The 17085-nt window shown below is 32.9% G+C and overlaps 1 protein-coding gene across 1 annotated transcript; it reads left to right on the top strand.

Annotated features, from left to right (window-relative positions):
- The first annotated feature begins 6631 nt into the window (after nt 1-6631).
- Nucleotides 6632-16506, top strand: LOC112507134 (glycerol-3-phosphate acyltransferase 9). Its single transcript, XM_025111571.1, has 13 exons — nt 6632-6787; nt 6885-6942; nt 8255-8373; nt 9697-9796; nt 10689-10784; nt 10917-11013; nt 11239-11326; nt 11398-11494; nt 12519-12604; nt 13665-13784; nt 13897-13995; nt 15689-15739; nt 16319-16506. The coding sequence occupies exons 1-12, from the start codon at nt 6681-6683 to the stop codon at nt 15735-15737; spliced, it is 1116 nt and encodes a 371-aa protein (XP_024967339.1). The 5' UTR covers nt 6632-6680; the 3' UTR covers nt 15738-15739; nt 16319-16506.
- The last annotated feature ends 579 nt before the right edge of the window (nt 16507-17085 follow it).

Raw genomic sequence — 17085 nt, 5'->3', positions numbered from 1 at the left:
AAATTTCACAGCAAAATGCTGTGAAGGTGACTTTTTAAAACCTTCACAGTATTTTTGCTGTGAAGGTTCGACTTTTTTTAAACCTTCACAGTGTTTTTGCTGTGAAGGTTACGTGTAAAAATGTGGTCTCACGGGTCTCACGAAAACAGGCTGGTCTCATGTGAACCCAACCCTATATATATATATATATGAGCAATCAAATGAAAACCACCCTCATTTGTAAAAACCGTAAAAACCACCATCATACGTCGATTTCATTGTTTAATCTTATGAAATGTTTTCATGAAATTGTTTAATCTTGTGAAATTGTTTCATATAATACTTTTTTTGATGAATTTGTTTCATATATGGTTATAATATTGTTTCATATAATATTTAATGATATTTTAATGAAATTGTTTCATGTATTTCTCTAAAATTAAAATAATGAAGATAATAATATCCATGATTAACACCCTTCACAATAAAAATGGTTAATCAACCTCTCATAATTACAAAAAAATGAACAAAATGAAAAATTATGATTGGTTGGATGAAGTTTTCACGGTTTTTACAAATTGAGTGGTTTTTTATTTGAACGTTCCCCTATATATATATAGGGTTGAGTTTATATGTGATCAACCTGTTTTCGTGAGATTCATAAGACCATTTTTTTACACTTGAAACTTCACAATAAAATGTTGTGAAGGTAAAAAAACCGAACCTTCACAGCAAAAACACTATAAAGGTTACCTTCACAGCGTTTTGCTGTGAAGTTTCAAGTGTAAAAAAGTGGTCTCACGGATCTCACAAAAACAAGTTGGTCTCACGTGAATCCAAATCTCTCTCTATATAAACCATAGTCTTAGAGAATCAAATCTACAACAGACTCTCTAAATTTTCCATAGAATTGAGAATTAAAAATCAAAAGTAACAAAAAGAATACATTTAGATCCAGTAATTTCTTAATTTTGAAGATTATAATATCACTTATATTATTAAAACATTTAATAATATATTTATAATGTTTTTTTAAAACATTTAATTTCAAATATTTTTATCGATTAAAATAAAAAAAAAATTTCCTTTTTCTAACCCATTTTTAATTACTTCTTCAAATTACAAAGTTTACATCATTTCTCTCATTTTTTATAGAATATTTTCATGATCATAAATCATAATGATAAGAATCAGCTGAAAATCTTGATATTGGTAGAGCTGAGCTGAATGGAAAAAGTCATGTTATTGCTCAATGGTTAATTAATGAGTGCAATTTTCATTTGTCTGGTTTTTCCAAAGACAAAATGACAACTCATAGTGTCTTTCAATTCACATTCATGTCAATAGACTCTACATGCCCTCCTATATATATTATATATATATATATACCCCTAAAAAGACAAAGTACCCTTGTAATCAGCCATGGATACTCGTACTCTTTTGCACTCTCAAGTCAATATATGTAAGGGAAATTGAGTCACATGACCATGTTCCATGGTTGAATTAACCTCCTGCCTATTTCTCCATATTTTACTCAAAAGTCACTAGATATGTAATTATTGCGGACCCACTAAACGATAAAAAAATCAATGTTTTTGGGCCAGTCTGTAACCACTAGTTCATAATTATTACGGATTCGATCCAAAAAATCACATGTGATAATACAGGGGACTTGGTGGTGTATGGATATCGTGCCTTGCGACTTAGGTCGCACCAAAGCTCGTCTGCGTCTATGATTTAGTATCATATGTGATGATCTTGATAAATTACAATATTAAATAAATAACACATTTATCACATGTGATAATACATGTAAAGGGGCTTAGTGGTGTAAGGGCAAGTTGGCCTACAACCTAGATCGCGTCAGAAGTCATCCACGTCTCTGATTTAGTATCACATGTGTATCATATGCAATCGAATAATAATATCATATGTGATTGTTTGTGGTAAAATGGTGTTCTCACGTTCTCGTAAAATAAATGTGTTCTCGTTTGAACCCTTCTCTCTCTATATATAAATATTTATGGTCAGATTCAAGAGAAAATCGTAACAAATTCAAAAACTGAGTAACACCTTGGTAACCGTTCACCCGAATGATATACACATGAAGTTATATGTAATTTGGGATGAGATTCAAACCATGAGTTTCACATGGATGTGTGGCAGTGGTCCAGACCAGTTTTAGAAGAGGATCCGTAAACCATGGACGATTAGTAGTCAGTGTGTATACAAGTACTTGGCATCTGGTTCTCTCTCTCTCTCTATATTATATATATATATACACTGTGTAAAAAACATGTAGAGACTGAATGATTGATTGAGGTAAATGGTAAATGGTAAATGGTAAATGGTAAATGTAGTGAGGTTGCATGAAATGGACAAAAACCATGCTATAATTCTTTGGTCTTGCATGCAAACTTTATTAGATTTTGTGAGTCATGTATATGTGTCCAGTAGGTAGCTAGGGTTCCAAAAAACACTATGTATATGTACTTTGCCATTGCATGAATACCTATTGGACAAACATCCTGCTCATTAATTAATTAATTGTTAGCTACAATAATACAATATATACATATATATATATGTATGTATAGGTTATATATATATATATATATAGGTAGGGTAGCTAGTTAGGGTATCCGGGGGTCATGTTCAACCATCATTCTTTGTGCAATTCGATCCAAACTATTCCTGTTCTTAGTTGGATGGGATGGGATCATTTCATCATCAACAACAGATTCCCACGAAAACAACCTATACGTACACACATATATATATATATATAGAGAGAGAGAGAGGGGGTTGAGTTCAAGTGAAAACCAGCCCTTTTTTTATGAGACCCATGAAACTACTTTTTTACACTTGAAACTTCACAATAAAACATTGTGAAGGTAAAACCCCCGAACATTTACAGCAAAAAGCTTGTGAAGGTTACCTTCATAGGCTTTTTACTGTGAAGTTTCAAGTGTAAAAAATTGGTCTTATGAGTCTCACGAAAACATACCGGTCTCACATGATCCCAAGTGTATATATATATACACACATATATATATACACACACACACACATATATATATATACACATATATATACACACACACTAGAAGAATACTCGCACAATGCAACGAGATACATTTTGATTCTAATATTTGGTTTTATTCGCGTGTTAATCTTTATCGATTTATAATACGATTTTATATGGTTTTAAGAAAACAATAATGTTTTTAATTTTAAATAAAATATATATTTAAAGATATTATAAAATTTTGAAAAAATATATTGATATTAAAATCAAATTAACTATTTAAAATTCTAGTTTTTTTTAATTTCTTTAATTCAATTTTTTATTTATAATTTAATTTAAGTTTATTAACGATGTAATTTATTTTTTGTTTAATATAATATTTTATAAAGATAATAATTTGATATTCTGTTATATTTTAGATTTTTTATACTAAAAATAAGATGTTTGTCATTTATTCTCTTATGTTTGTATGTAGTTAGTTAAAAGAATTCAAACACTTAAACGTTGTCCCTCTATGTGCTCCTCGTGCAATAGTCAGATGTATAAGTTCATTAACAGAAATTATGATACAAACTTTTTTTTTTATTATCAAACTTGAACTAAAATCAAAACCCTAAATTTGTGCAGATGTAGAATAAATAAACCCAGATGAAGAAACCCTAAATCATCTGCCATCAAGTGAAACAAATATAGAAGTGTCGATTGAAAACCCTAAAAGGCAATGATGTTATGCAAGGTGTTGATGGTGTGTTCGTTTGATTCATTGCATAGGGATGATTACAAATGGTGTTGATGCACAACGACAAGATGCAAAAGGACGATTACATGTCATTAACCTGCGAAATATGAGCATGAACGATTAGGGAGGGGGTCTCCATGATCATCGTTATAGGAGGATATATAGGAAAGAGGTGCGAAAGTTAGCAAAAAGGGGTTCTGTTTGTTGGGGAGGGGGTTGGTTTCGTTGTCGGGAAAAGGGTATATATATATATATATATATATATATATATATATATATATATATATATATATATATATATATAAATTTATTTTAATATTTGTAATTTGTAAGAAAAAAGAAATAGGTCAAAAGACGAATTTGTCCCTCATGTGAGGGGTAAATGATGTATTTAACAAGCCAATATTTGAGGTATAACCAGTACGACCTTTATTTTATGTGAATCACAAAATAAAAGCAACTAATGTACTTAATGCGTTTTCTAAGACTAAATCCAAAAAGGACTTTACTGATAAATATAAGGGTAAATTACGATTTTCGTTCTTGTTGTTTGTTAATAATATATCTTCGCTTCATGTGGTTTAGAAATTGTGATTTTCGTCTCTATGGTTTTCAATTTATTGCTATTTTTGTCCCCGGACTGACTACTACCTTACAAGGGACCAAAACAATAAAGAATTATAAACCATAAGGACCAAAACGGTAAAGAATTATAAGCCACAGAGACCAAAACAACAATAAATTGTAAATCACAAAAACAAAAATAACAATGAATTACAAATCACAGAGAATAAAACCTTAATTTCTAAATCACGGGGATGGAAATCATAATTTTTAACAAACCATAGGAACGAAAAATATTATGTCATATCAGTATATCTCGATGATTATATTGTATATGAACATGTTTATCACTTGATCATCTATCAGTTTTATAAAACTTAAACATTTAAAAAAAATTATATATATATATATATATATAATTACCTGTAAACTTGAAATTTAAAAGACGATTTTGGTCAAATGGGATTGACTCAAAACCTACCTCTTTATTAGCATCTTAACAAACTTAAGGAAGCTTACAACTTATTATTCAGACAATTATACATGACTGTTTGGTAATAACTTGATGATATATAAGTGACTTATTTAATAAGCTTCTAGAATAAAATTTTATGTAGAAAGCCGAGTTGTTTTCCGAACCTACACTTCCCAATTATTAAAATGCTTCCTATATCTATAAAAAAACCTTCCCAAATAGAGGTCTAAACGATTTGAACTTTTAACGAGTTACTCGAGCTTGAACTCGTTTATCTCGAACTCAAACTTAATAATTCTGAAGTTAGAGTCGATCTCGAATGCAAAATAGAACTCATTTAACTTAACAAGTCGAGCTTTATAACACTAATGTTCGACTGGCTTCGTTCAAAAATTCGATTCAGTTTTTCGAGTCGAGTCGAGCTAAGGCGAACCATTCGAGCATACATTTTTTTCGAGGCAAACATGTTCATATATTTATTAACCATACAATAAAAGTATAAAAATTATCGAGCTTAAGTCGATAAACGATGATCAATCGCCCAGTTCAAACCCATAAACGAGCATCGAACTCAATAAACTCAAAAAGCCCTATATTGCAAAGGTTAATCGAGCTAGAGCCCAGTATTAATTTTTCAAAAAACGAGCTCGATTAACCTACTACTACTCAACTTGTTTACACCCCTACTTCCAAACAAAACCTTCTCAAATATATACAGACAAATTAATCCATACAAATGATTTTATCCATATAAAAATTAATAAAAAACCAACCAAATAAATTATGCGGTACTAAACACTATATGAAGTCTAGATAGACTTGAGATCATGTGAGAAAGGACTGTTTTCTTGAGACACGTGAGACATGATTTTTACACTTGAAACTTCACAACAAAACACTATAAAGGTAACATTCAGATTGTTTTTTGCTGTGAAGGTTCGGTTTGTTTACCTTCACAACATTTTGTTATGAAGTTTCCAAGTATAAAAATTGTATCTCACGTGTCTTACGAAAATAGTCTTGTCCCACGTTAACTCAACCTAGTTTAAGGGGGTGTTTGAGATTGCTTATAAAAACAACTTATTGACTTATTTCGGTTTGACACCATTAATAAATACTTTTGAGTATTTGAATAAACTAGAAGAGTACTCATGTAATACAGCGAGACACATCTCGATTTTAATGTTCTATCTTATTATTTGTCTTTGTCGATGTTATAATACGATTTTATGTGTTTTTAAGAAAGTAATAATGAATTTATTTTTGAATAAAATAAAATTTTGAAAAAAATATATCAATATTAATATCAAATCAGTTCTCATTTTTATGTATTTTTTTAATTTATTTTTCTATTACAATTTAATTTAAGTTTAATAACAAAATAATNGTTTAATAACAAAATAATTTATTTTTGGTTTAATAATATAATATTTTATAAAAATAATAATTAAATATTTTGTTAGAACTCAATGAATATCCTAATTATATTTTAGATTTTTTATATTTAAAATAGATATTTATCATGTATTTGATTATGTTTATCTGCAGTTAGTTACACGAAATTCAGATATGGACAATCTACTTGCAATCTTGAGTTTTAAATAATATGCATTAATAAACAGTACTTTACGCATAAAAATGGTTTTTAAATTTTTTTGTTAAATGCTTTATAATATACTATAGATAACTTATACCGATAATAATTTTTTTTGAGGAAGTTGATAAATATTTTTAATAGAAAAACATAAATACATCCCAACCACCCCAAATATATTTTCATTAGTTTGGTCGAATGGGATTGACTCAAAACCTAGCCCAAATGTGCTTTAATTGTAGTCCTATGGATTCCATTGGTCAAACAATCAAAAATCCCCCTTTCTCGTATCGCCAAGAAGATGAGCAAGCTAACCTCGTCGAGCTCCGAGTTGGACCTAGATCGTCCCAATATCGAAGATTACCTCCCGACTGATTCAATCCAAGAACCTCATGCAAAGCTTCGATTGTAATCTTCCAATCCTATTATCAATCTACATGTGTTTCTGGCAATCCGTTTGTTGTTATTTTGAAACAGTGATCGATTGACCCTAAATTTTGTGCAGGCGCGATTTGCTGGACATCTCGCCGACCTTAACGGAGGCGGCTGGTGCCATTGTTGATGTAAGTGTTGTTTTTTCGCTTCTTCTTTCTAATTTAAACCTTTTTTTTTCATGGTTGTTATGAATTTCACTGAATGCTGTGTGAATTGGTTATTTTTATTTCTGTTATAATCGGTAAATAGTGTAATAAGTTGAGTTCTTTTACATGATATATACTTTCCGCCCTGTGGAAGCTAATTGATTACATGTTTGGATCTTTTGTTTATTAGGAAGACTGTATCATGGTTCTTTACATAGGCATGTATGTGATTGCATATTTATTATGTTATGATCATGGATTAGAAATGGGATTTTTTAATTGTCTATTTTTTATTTTGGTAATTTCAATTATATTTCAGAAATTAGAATCAGACACTAGAAGTAGTCATTTATGATTTGAACTTCATTATCTCAAAAATGATGTAGGTAATTATTCTCCCCCCCTCAATGGGATCCTATTTTTAGGACTGAGGATGATACTTCATTTCATAAAGAAGCGATTTCTAGTAGTTCCCTTTTTGCTAATTGGTGGCAATTTTATTTTTGAGGTTCCAAGTTTGAGGTTCTAATAACTTCAATAGTAGCATGCTCCATATATGCATAAAATAGGAGCTGACATTCCAACAGTTCATCTTTGTTCGGAATTTTATTACCTTTGCAAATGATCACTTTGTCTACATCTTGTTATTTACTAATTTTTGGGGCATGTCAATTCGAAGTGTTCAAAGACAGCTAGGAATATTACAGGAAGATATTGCGAGACTCAAATCTATAACAATAAGAACAACTAGTAGTTTTCACTTAGGAACATACAGCAAAAACTCCTTTACATTTCAGTTTGCAGAGGTTCTAGTTTGTGATGTTTGTAGTTGCTATGCCAGTTTCTGTTGTTAGACATTCTCATGATGATACTAGTGGTTATGTTAGGTTCTCATGTATATATGTTTTTATTTAAGTTGGCTCGGACATATTGGAATGCCTGTGTCCCCAGCAATGAAGGTTGTAATCATAATGTAATTATGCTTATCTGATATTCATATTTATATAACAATAAAAGAATTAAAGAATAATGCAAGACAGAGTTTAGGGGAGTAAAAGTTCGAAAGAACATTCATTGGCAAGAATCGCCACAAAATTTATCATCAAATGAAATTGGGACAACACATGGATATGCGATTATGAATCATGTGATATTTATTCATGCAATGTTATAAGGATAAATAAGTGGTTTAGGCTTGTGACTTCTTTTGCACGTTGATCATCATCGTCCTCATTTTGGTTATAAAATGTTGTTTGTTATATAATCTAACCAAAATTCCTTCGTGCATGAGCAGGACTCTTTCACACGATGTTTTAAGTCAAATCCGCCAGAGCCTTGGAACTGGAACGTGTATTTATTCCCATTGTGGTGTTTGGGAGTTGTAGTTAGATATGGGATTCTTTTCCCCGGGAGGTAAGTATTTGTGTTATTTAACTGCGTATTACTTGGATTTTTGTAACTTTATGTCTAACAAAAATGGGATGAAGAACAGAACATTGGTGACAGAAGGAGCTATTATATGCTTTTTGAGTACACTTTTAACGTGATATTAGCATTTCAAACCATTGTATTTGAAACTTCATTTTTAAACAACCAACATGCTTCTAGAAATGCTAAAAAAGAGCACTCCATATGATGGAAAATAGCAAACACAACATATTATAAACAACCAACATGCTTGTACAAATGCCAGAAAGAAACTGCGGCTGGTAAAATATAGCTAATAGCCTAACACAACACTCCAGTTTGCCAACTGTAATGTTTTCAAGTATATTGGTTATCAAAAAACGAATGGTTGAGTACAAATGTACAATGTTTCAAGATGATCACCACTTAATTACCTTACGTGTCATACAGTAATAGAGAACATTCATATTGACCAAGGCTGAATATTTGATTTTCTTGATCCGAGAGAAAAACTATATAACTGGGTTGTACTCTAGATTGATATTGCTTTTGACGTGCTAGGGATTATAGTTATGTGTTGGTCTACCTGAAAGATGTGTTTGCAAGCCACACCTGTGTTCGACAGTTTGTGCCATGCAGTTCTAAGCTGTTGAGGACTGTAAACAAAAAGGAAAAAAGTTCAAATATTAGTTTTTCTAGATTATTTGAGCTTTTTCTGCTTTGCTTGAGATTCTATCCAATATAAGCTTTTGTTTTGTTGTAAAACCAATGTATGTTCAGGTTCTAGAAAATTCACATATACCACCGCAACAATGCATGTATCATCTTCTTTATTATGACAACACATAATTCTCAGTTGTGGACTGGTGAATCACCCGTAGTTCATGGTACCATTACCGGGAAAAAGTATTTTATATTTTTAAGCAACCGATGTTTGTTGCTATAATGGGACATGACACTTTAGACCTACATATTTGCTCTTGAAATGTAGTAGTAGAAATTTTAAAGTTTCCATGGCACTGCTGATACATGCAAGCTGCTGGTTATCTTCTCTTTGGAATCAAATTGTCTCTCTTAAAAGATAGTAGTTACAGATAAAACCTCTCATCCTCATTACCTTCCCTTCTCTGTGGAATAATCCACTTTATTTATCCCTCTATAGATTCCAGTTGTCTAAAATTTAATCTGGTTGAATTATATATGTATGAAGGTTGTAGAAATCCTAAAAGTTAGTGACTTATTCATTAATCATGTCTCAGATAGTCTTGATGCATCTTTTGGGCATCGGTTCATGTCTATTTGATTCTTCATTTCTTGTCCGTACTGCAGGGTTCTTATTCTCACGTTCGGATGGATTATATTCCTATCGTGTTATATTCCTGTGCATTTGCTATTAAAAGGGCATGATAAGTTGAGGAAAAGGTTAGAGGTATGCCTGCCTTCCTGAAATATTTTTACATCCATGCTAACGTATTGTTAGAAGAGGAACCTCTTAGTTCTGGCGATAGACGGTTCTATAAATCTTGATGGTGTGATTCAGTTTTGGCCAAACACCTGCACCCATTGTTTATCTATTTGTTGTACTCTTATTGATATGCCAAACTCTTTTTGTTGATAAGGCAAATATTATAGAAAAATGCTACTTGGTGAGTGAGACTAAAAATGATAAACATGCTAAACTTTAAGGGGTGCTCCAGGATATTAGAAATTACAAGGAACATGAACCAAAAAACTTAAAAAATCCCTCAAAATCAACCAAAAATTTAAAGATTCTCTCGAGAAGGTGGAATTTGGCTAGAAATACATTGAACGACTTTCCGGGTCTTTGATCCACCTTAGAAGTGCATCCGCTTGGCAAAAAACTCTTGGGTCCCCCACCATTCTTCAGACAGCCAAACTGCACGATAACTTGATAAGCACTTTCGCCCTTGCCTTCCAAACATGGGGAAAACCAGTGATCACCTTCTCTTCACATACCCTCTTAGTCTTAGGGATCATCGGCTATCTGAGCATAATTATAAACTTGGACTACCAAGATTTCATATCAAACCAACAGCAAGAAAATACTACTTTGCCTGTAGGGGTAACCCGATTTATTTTTGAAGCAGAGGATGTCAGACAGGTCATGGGCATAAGCAAGCTGCTGTGCCACCATTAGGAAATTACTGTAATAAGAGCAATCAAGGCCTTTTTTTATATGGAGTGGGTTGCAGTTCTTCCCCATTACATAAAACGGATACATATTTAGTTTGATTGATGCATTGGAGCTCACTAGGTCCATTCTGACTAATATTTTTGGGGGGTTTTCTGTCTGCCTTCAGAGGGCTCTGGTGGAGTTAATTTGCAGCTTCTTTGTTGCATCATGGACAGGGGTTGTCAAGTATCATGGCCCTCGGCCATGTGCAAGGCCTAAACAGGTAAATGCATACAGGTTATTTTGCATTTAGTTGTAATGTACTAATGTATAAGCCTTTTCTCTGATAAAATTGTTTTATTTCAGTTCTGACATTTGACGATTTTATCTAAGTATTTGATTGTTGGATGAACAGGTGTTTGTGGCTAATCATACATCAATGATTGATTTCATCGTTCTAGAACAGATGACGGCATTTGCTGTTATCATGCAGAAACACCCTGGATGGGTTGGTACGTGCACATGTTTGATTTGCATCTCTCAATATATTGAAGTATGATTTAAGTGCAAATGTAAAAGAGGCTCTGAATTATGCAAAAACCTGTTTGGCCCATGATTCTGAGGAACTTTGGAATTCTTATATTGAAAAGCTAAATGGAGACATGAGAAAACGACTAGGGGAAAAGGAAAACAGAACATACGAATAACATGATATTAATGCTAATTTTTTCATTTAGGACTTCTGCAAAGCACTATTTTGGAAAGTGTGGGGTGTATATGGTTCAATCGCTCGGAAGCAAAAGATCGTGAAATTGTAGCAAGAAAGTATGCATTCTTTGTCCCTATTATTTTATTTATTAGCTTTATGAGTGTTGAGATATGGACTTGCTATTCAGGTTAAGAGAACATGTTGAAGGAGCTGACAACAATCCTCTTCTTATATTTCCTGAAGGAACTTGTGTAAATAATCATTACACCGTTATGTTCAAAAAGGTAAAATATGTTAATCCATGTTGAATTAGTTGGATATGCAAGTGTCACCCTTGTTATTGTCTGCCATTATGTTTAGGGTGAGTGTTGATCCATCAGAATGCATAAGCATATTATAACAAATTGTTCTTGGCATCTTTATAGCCATTGTTAATAACAAGGGTGCGTTTGGTACATTGGACAAGACTAACGAAATAGGGATTACTGTTCCACGTTTGGCAAGACTTTTATGTGGAATAAACACGAACAGAGTGGAACAGGCGTGTTTCACCCCCACCCCATGAAACAAGGTGGAACAAATCAATATTTTACTAATATAACCTCAAAATAAAATCTGGTTCTCTTCTAAAACAACAAATACACATCTCGTTTTACATTTTGTTCATTCTTTAAATTTTATATATTGTATTTTATGCTCTTTAAACTTTCACTTTACTGTTCTCACAATATTATTTTTATACGGTTTCTATACTTTGATTAATTTTGTAATTTATTAAATATTAATAATAAAACATAATATAGGAACGATATAGAATATAAAAATTGAAAATTACATAAACTTTTTATTTTGGTGTCATTTTTAATGGTCTTGACAAGAACTTTCTAATAATATATTTTGTTATAATTTAATAAGTTACATAAATTAATCAAAATATATAAACAACTCATTAGGGGTAAATTGGTCATTTTATCTGTTCTGTCCAGTATGTCTTACCAAACGCTGAACGACTGTTCTATCCTGTCTTGTCTTGTTCTATCCTGTCTGGATACGAAACGCACCCTTGATTTTTTTTTTTAGCAAATAATCATTCATTCAATGATTTCAAGGATGTGTTCTACTGCTATCATTAATAATTAGTTTAGAAAGTTGGGTCAAAACTTGGTCCAAATAGAAAAGCATGTGTCATTATTTTGTCAAAGGGGCCATAATTTGTGTTCAAAGAAAAGAAGTGGATAGTTCTCTCTGTTCTGATAAAATACTTTTTACTGCATAGTTATATTGATTTGTTGGTAATCTGTCTTTTAGGGTGCATTTGAACTCGGCTCCACTGTTTGCCCAATTGCAATCAAATACAACAAAATCTTTGTTGATGCCTTTTGGAATAGCAGGAAGTAAGAAATTTCCTTCCAAATTTGAATTACTTCCATTTTTCCTTTCTTGCAGTGAATTGTGCTACAGGTTCTTTAGATGAGGACTCGCTATTTGTAATTCAGTAGTTTCAGTTCCCTGCAACTTATAATATGCTTTGAGCTGGCATTGAGATTAGGTTTTATAAAATACGATGAGTAAAATTTAAAGAATGAATAAAATGTAAAGAGGATGACTTATTTGATGTTTTGGAAGAAAATTAGGTTTTATTTTGAGGTTATATTGGTAAAATATAGGCATATTCCACCTTTCAGTGTTCTTCATTCCTTTAGATGGCTTACGAAGGTATTCCGAAGCCACCAGAATTGTTGCCTGCATTTAAAAATATATATAATTATTAGAATATAATATAGCATATCATTCGTGTTTTTGTTACTTTGCTTCTTCGTCAAGCTTTTGAGTAGCTCTTTCAACTGCCGCCTAATTCGTCAACATGCTCAAGAACCGAGACACATGCGAAAGTGGGGAAGCTGGAAGTGGCTAAAGAAGTCGGAGGAAGAAAGTAGTTGGACAACTGTATATACGAGGGATGAAAGGAAGTTGAGAAGCTTGTTGACTAGGCCGCAATTATTCTTTAAATCGTCTTGGTTAATTATGATTTCATTCATGAATCTACTATAGATCGTAGTAGTTCGCCAACCTCTCTAACTAACATACGATACAATTGAACTTCATATAACGGCCAAAGGAGCCGTAGGCGGGAACTCTGCTTTTTATCTTATTCTTTGGTCAGGCAAGGTGGGGGGTCGAACACGCCTGTTCCACTTTGTTCCACACAGAAGTCCTGCCAAACATGGAACAGTGATTCCTGTTCTGTTCTGTACCAAACGCACTCTTATAGTTATAAACACAAACCTAGATCTACATCAGTTGAGAAATTTAAAATTGGTCTTACATTAAAAAAAAGGGTACCTGGTAAACCTTTCTTACATTTATTAGTTACTTTCTTTAACTTGCACTTGTAAACAGATTTGCCGACATTATATAAGGCATAACTAGTTCTAATACATGCCCATTTTGTAGGCAATCCTTCACAACCCACTTATTGCAGCTAATGACATCATGGGCTGTGGTTTGTGATGTTTGGTACCTTGAACCCCAAAATATGAAGCCCGGAGAAACACCTATTGAGTTTGCAGAGAGGTTTGATTTCTCTTGACTCAGAATACACGGAAACAATACTATAAATGTCTCTAGTATCTGAAGTTATTTTGATTGGATCCCTTTTTTTCTTCTACATTTTGCTCCGTTGCAGGGTCAGGGGAATCATATCTGTTCGTGCAGGACTTAAGATGGTTCCTTGGGATGGGTACTTGAAATACTCGCGCCCTAGCCCAAAACACAGGGAAAGCAAGTAAGTTGAACTTCTGTGATCTTTTAAGTTTTTAACCGTGTTGATGATATTTTTAATGTACAACCTAATATATATATATATATATATATAKAGAGAGAGAGAGAGAGAGAGAGAGAGAGAGAGAGAGAGGKTTAGGGGAAAACCCCCAAAAAAAATGAAAAACCGAACGCCCTAATAACGGTTCATTTGCATGTGCATACCGGACAATTTGCTTAGGAATTATTTGTATGCACATGTGCATATCATCTAGATGAACGGTTACCATGGTGTTCTTTAAAAAATTGAAAACCTCGAAAAAATGAAAAACTGAGGAACACTACGGTAACCATTCATTTGGACGGTATGCACATGTGCATACAAGTAATTTGTAAGACGTGCATAAAAACCAAGAAACAACTTCAATTACTTGTATGCACATGTGCATACCGTCTGAATGGTTATTAGGGTGTTCCTCGGTTTTTCATTTTTTAGGGGGGTTTTCCCTTGCCCCCCCCTCTCTCTCTATATATATATATAAATATAACCATCGGCAACATTCTTTTGTATGTAAAACTGGGAACTTTGTTTTTCATTAAGGAGGGATGTCATAAGTGTGTGGAGTCATTATTCTAAACGTAATTACTTTGTGTCTGCTAAGGAAGTCTTATGGCTTCTCATACGGTGTTCTTGCTGTAAAGTAGCTTGTTATATTAAGGAAGCCTGGCAAATTTGTCTATGTTAGTTACTATTGTGTGGAAAAACATAATTGGCACCATTTAATTTTGTACTTAAATAATGGAGTCGAAAGCCATCGTCCATAAAACCAAACCAAACGAACCCGGTATATCCCACGTGAAGGAGCGGTCCTTGAAGGGGGTCCGGGAAGGGCATGATGTGCGACCTAACATCTACCCAAATAGTAGAACTGTTGTTTCCGTGAAGACACCGGGCTTGTGAAAAGTGTGACGAACCATGCAAATGGTGCTTGAATATTAAACCTGTGGAAGATGCATGTTTTGTTTACTCTATTCTACTCCCTCCGTCCCAAAATAAATGTCCATGATGAAAAAGACACAATATTAGAAATATGTAACTATTACATTTTTAATTAACTGAATGACAATTTTACCCTTAGCAAATATAGGGAGTACTGAATTGATCCATCTAATAATTAAGGGTAGAATTGGGAAAGTATGCACTTACTTTTGAAATTGAATAGTTGTTGAAACAAAATAAAATAGAAATGTGGGCATTTATTTTGGGACGGAGGGAGTATTAGGTATACAAAGAAGGGTGGTTGCATTCTAGGCATATATTATAAGCATATTTTCAACTCTCTTTATAAAGTTATTGATATAGGGTGAGGTTTAGTGGAAAACCGCAAAAAGAATGAAAAACTGAGGAACACCCTGGTAACCGTTAATCTGGACGGTATGCACATGTGCATACAAATAACTTCTTGTTTGGTATGCATATGTGCATAAAAACCAAGAAACAACTTCAATTACTTGTATGCATATGTACATACCCGTCCAAATGAATGGTTACTAGAGTGTTCCTCGACTTTTCATTTTTTTTGGGGGTTTTCTTTTAAACCTCCCTCTATTAGTATAACAGCTATACTTTAGGTTACCATATTACATGAAGAACCAAAGTTTGATCAATTTTTCTTCTCTTGTGAGCTCTAAAATTTGTCCTTTGCAATGTTGCGCAGGCAGCAATGTTTCGCGGAGTCTGTGCTACGACGATTGGAAGAAAAATAGAGGTTAGAAATGTAATTTTAGCCCTCTTTTTCACCACCTGGTTCCTTTATTCACATATGCATTAACCTCTTAAGCTGATCATGCCATGATATAGATGTGAACACAATCTTTTCTTTTATCAGAGTATTTAGTTTCTCGTTTCCGTTTATATGTTCTCTAGTTTTCTTTGTTTCGTTACCTGTTTGTTTTTCTGTCGTTTATTTCTAACTCGTCTTTCAAAATTCAAATTTTCAGCACGACCTTTCTTGTTCTCAAGTTCTACTTTTGCGTATTCATTCTATAATGATTGTACAGTTAGTTAGTTAGGGAAGGGTTCAAACGATAACATCTTCAATTTACGAAACGTCAGCAAGACTGTTTGACTGTAGTTATTCATATGTGATACTAACAAGGGCGACCTTTGGTACAACCTAGGCCACATGCTAAGTCGTCTACACCCCCACCCCCCCGGGTGTATCATCACATGTGATAAGGGTGTTCTTGTCTTTTCGTAAAATGAAAGTATTCTCGTTTGTACTTCTACGAGTCAGTTAATTTACTAATTGTTCTGTATTTGTTTTATTGGTTTATTCTTGTTTCAGACCATCAATTGCTGCAAAGATAGATGTCAATTTAAAGCATGAAGAAGCAAGAATATGTGTGTGTGTGTGTGTGTGTTTTTGTGAGGTGATGCTTTTGATCTTGGGATTATTTGTTTAACAAGAGATTAGTTTCCAAGGTTGTATGCACCAAATCCAATCAATGGAGATGAGCTATTTCTTTGGGGATACAAGATACTTTATATCTTATGACCAAATTAAAGCCCAAATTGTATGAAAAAGTAACGTATTTTAATCTCTTATTTTGGACAACGTACTTTCAAAACTTTTATTTTAGTATCCAAGATATAAAGTTTTAAATATTTAAGTACCCGGGTAACCGGTTGAAGCATTAACTGGTTACCATGTTTATGTGGCGAGTGATCTGGTATCCAATTCAGTACTATTTGCTGAAACATTAACCGGATACCATGTCACTCGTCAAATCAACATGGTAAGCGGTTAATACTTTAACCAGTTACCCGGGTACTTAATTGTTTAAAACTTTACATCTTAAGTGCCAAAATGGAAGTTTTGACCGTACGTTATCTAAAATAGGAATCAAGTCAAAGTACATTATCCAAAATAGGAATCAAGTCAAAGTATATTATTTTTTAATGCAATTTGCCATATTATATAATATGAATAAGATAAAATATATAATCGTAAATACAATAAAATCTTAATTGGTGTTGAAATCCCTCTCCCTCCTGTTATCTGGTGGTGAAAACTCATTGAATTAAGCACATGCAGAGCTACGTATCTTGTTC

This window comes from Cynara cardunculus, assembly GCF_001531365.2.
Source record: "Cynara cardunculus var. scolymus isolate 2C chromosome LG 2, CcrdV1, whole genome shotgun sequence".
NCBI lineage: Eukaryota > Viridiplantae > Streptophyta > Magnoliopsida > Asterales > Asteraceae > Cynara > Cynara cardunculus.
This window is presented reverse-complemented; position numbering and strand designations above follow the sequence as displayed.

Coding starts and splice junctions, on each gene's coding strand:
- LOC112507134 (XM_025111571.1), top strand. CDS start 6,681: ATGAGCAAGCTAACCTCGTCGAGCTCCGAGTTGGACCTAGATCGTCCC. Junction 6,788..6,884: donor CCTCATGCAAAGCTTCGATT/GTAATCTTCCAA, acceptor AATTTTGTGCAG/GCGCGATTTGCTGGACATCT. Junction 9,797..10,688: donor AGTTGAGGAAAAGGTTAGAG/GTATGCCTGCCT, acceptor GTCTGCCTTCAG/AGGGCTCTGGTGGAGTTAAT.